We start from the raw sequence: 1,439 nt of genomic DNA on the forward strand, positions 1-1,439 counted from the left end.
CCGTCCCACCAGCCAGGTGGCCCTGACCAGGTTGGCCTGGGAGCACTGCCCGGCCTGAGAGTTCCTGGCCCCAGTGCTGCCTGCCCCCACAAGTGCCATCCTGGCTTTGGGATCTGGGAATGGCAGCTGAGCCCGGGAAGAGCCCTCATGAGGGAGAGGGGCAAGCGATGGGAGAGGCCAGGAGCCAGGTCTGGTGGAGGAGGGAGAAAGGGGAGGGCAGGGAGGACTCACCAATGAACGCGATGGCCTCAGGAAAGAACTGGGACAAGTTCTGGCTCCAGTGGTCCGAGATGGGAATCTGCTTGTAGTGAAAGTCGCCATTCTTCTCAAAGAGGTTAGGGAGGTTGGGGGTGACATTGAGGATGTAGCGGATGCCTAGCTTGGCCAGGCTCTCCACGTTGGCCGAATCTCGGGCACAACCCAGGTAGAGGTTGGGCAGGATCTGGACCGGGAAGGATGGTATCAGCCCCGATGGGGGGGGCGTGGCACCCTCGGAATCCAGGCTGCAGCTCAGGGAGTCTCGGTCAGGTTCGGATTCCCCGTCGGAGCAGTCAGAGCCCAGGCACAGGTTGCCCAGTCCCACCACTGGACTGGGCACCATGGCCATGCTGGCTCCACCACGGCTACTGAGGCTGCTTTCGCACAGCTGAGGGCACTCAGCCTGGAATCTGCTGAAGCCACCTGGGAGGGAGAGAGGAGGTTTCTGCCGATCTGGTCCTCGATCTGGTCCCCGACCAGGGAACCAGCCCCAGAGAGCCCGACCCCTGAGTTCTCAAAGGGGACTCAGAAGCCAGCAGCCTGTTCTAGATGGGTGTTGCCATGTGGTGCGCTCTGGGCAGCCCAGCCACCCTCACCTCGTGCTGTTGGTTACTTCCTGGACAGCAAGTGCTCACTGTGGCTGTTGGGCCCAGGCTCAGCTATCCCAAAAAGATCTCATACCTCCAGGGCCAAGCCGAGGCTGGCGCGAGGGCTCAGTAGAGTCTAGAGGCGCTGCTAACCTCCGGTGGGGGGGGGGAAGCGGGTGGGGGGACTATGGCCATCAGTTACAGAGAGGAAAGCTTTCCACGTGGGTTCTCTGCCTGGGTGTCTCCCTATCTGGCTCGACCAGGAGTGCCCTGATGGCAGGGGCCAGGTCACAGCCATCTCTGTGCTCTCTTCAGGGGTGAAATGAGACCCCAAGAAGAGAGGAGCCCGGGAGACAGCGGGACATTCCACCTGGATAGTCCCAAAGTCCCAGGAAGTGAGCATTTCCTTGGTCTACAGAGAGCTTCTATGTCCCGGGGCTGGGGCGGGGGCCTGGAAATGCAGCATTCTGTGGATTTCTATATCCCTGTGCATTCTGAAGGGAGCAAGGGAACACACCCCACTGACCCTTTTCCATGGGGAAGTGGGGACAACTGGTTCTGTAGGTTCATAGAAGCCCTGTCCCTAGCCTGGTC

The 1,439-nt window shown here is 60.8% G+C and overlaps 1 protein-coding gene across 1 annotated transcript in view; it reads right to left on the minus strand.

The window, feature by feature from the left end:
• Positions 1-1,439, minus strand: part of DUSP9 (dual specificity phosphatase 9) — a 5,029-nt gene that overhangs the window by 1,283 nt on the left and 2,307 nt on the right. Inside the window, exon 2 of the mRNA XM_006766957.1 lies at positions 232-681. Coding sequence (XP_006767020.1) covers positions 232-681 — 450 coding nt within the window. The remainder of the gene's footprint in view (positions 1-231; positions 682-1,439) is intronic.

Source organism: Myotis davidii, unplaced genomic scaffold (genome assembly GCF_000327345.1).
Source record: "Myotis davidii unplaced genomic scaffold, ASM32734v1 scaffold462, whole genome shotgun sequence".
NCBI classification, from domain to species: Eukaryota; Metazoa; Chordata; class Mammalia; order Chiroptera; family Vespertilionidae; genus Myotis; species Myotis davidii.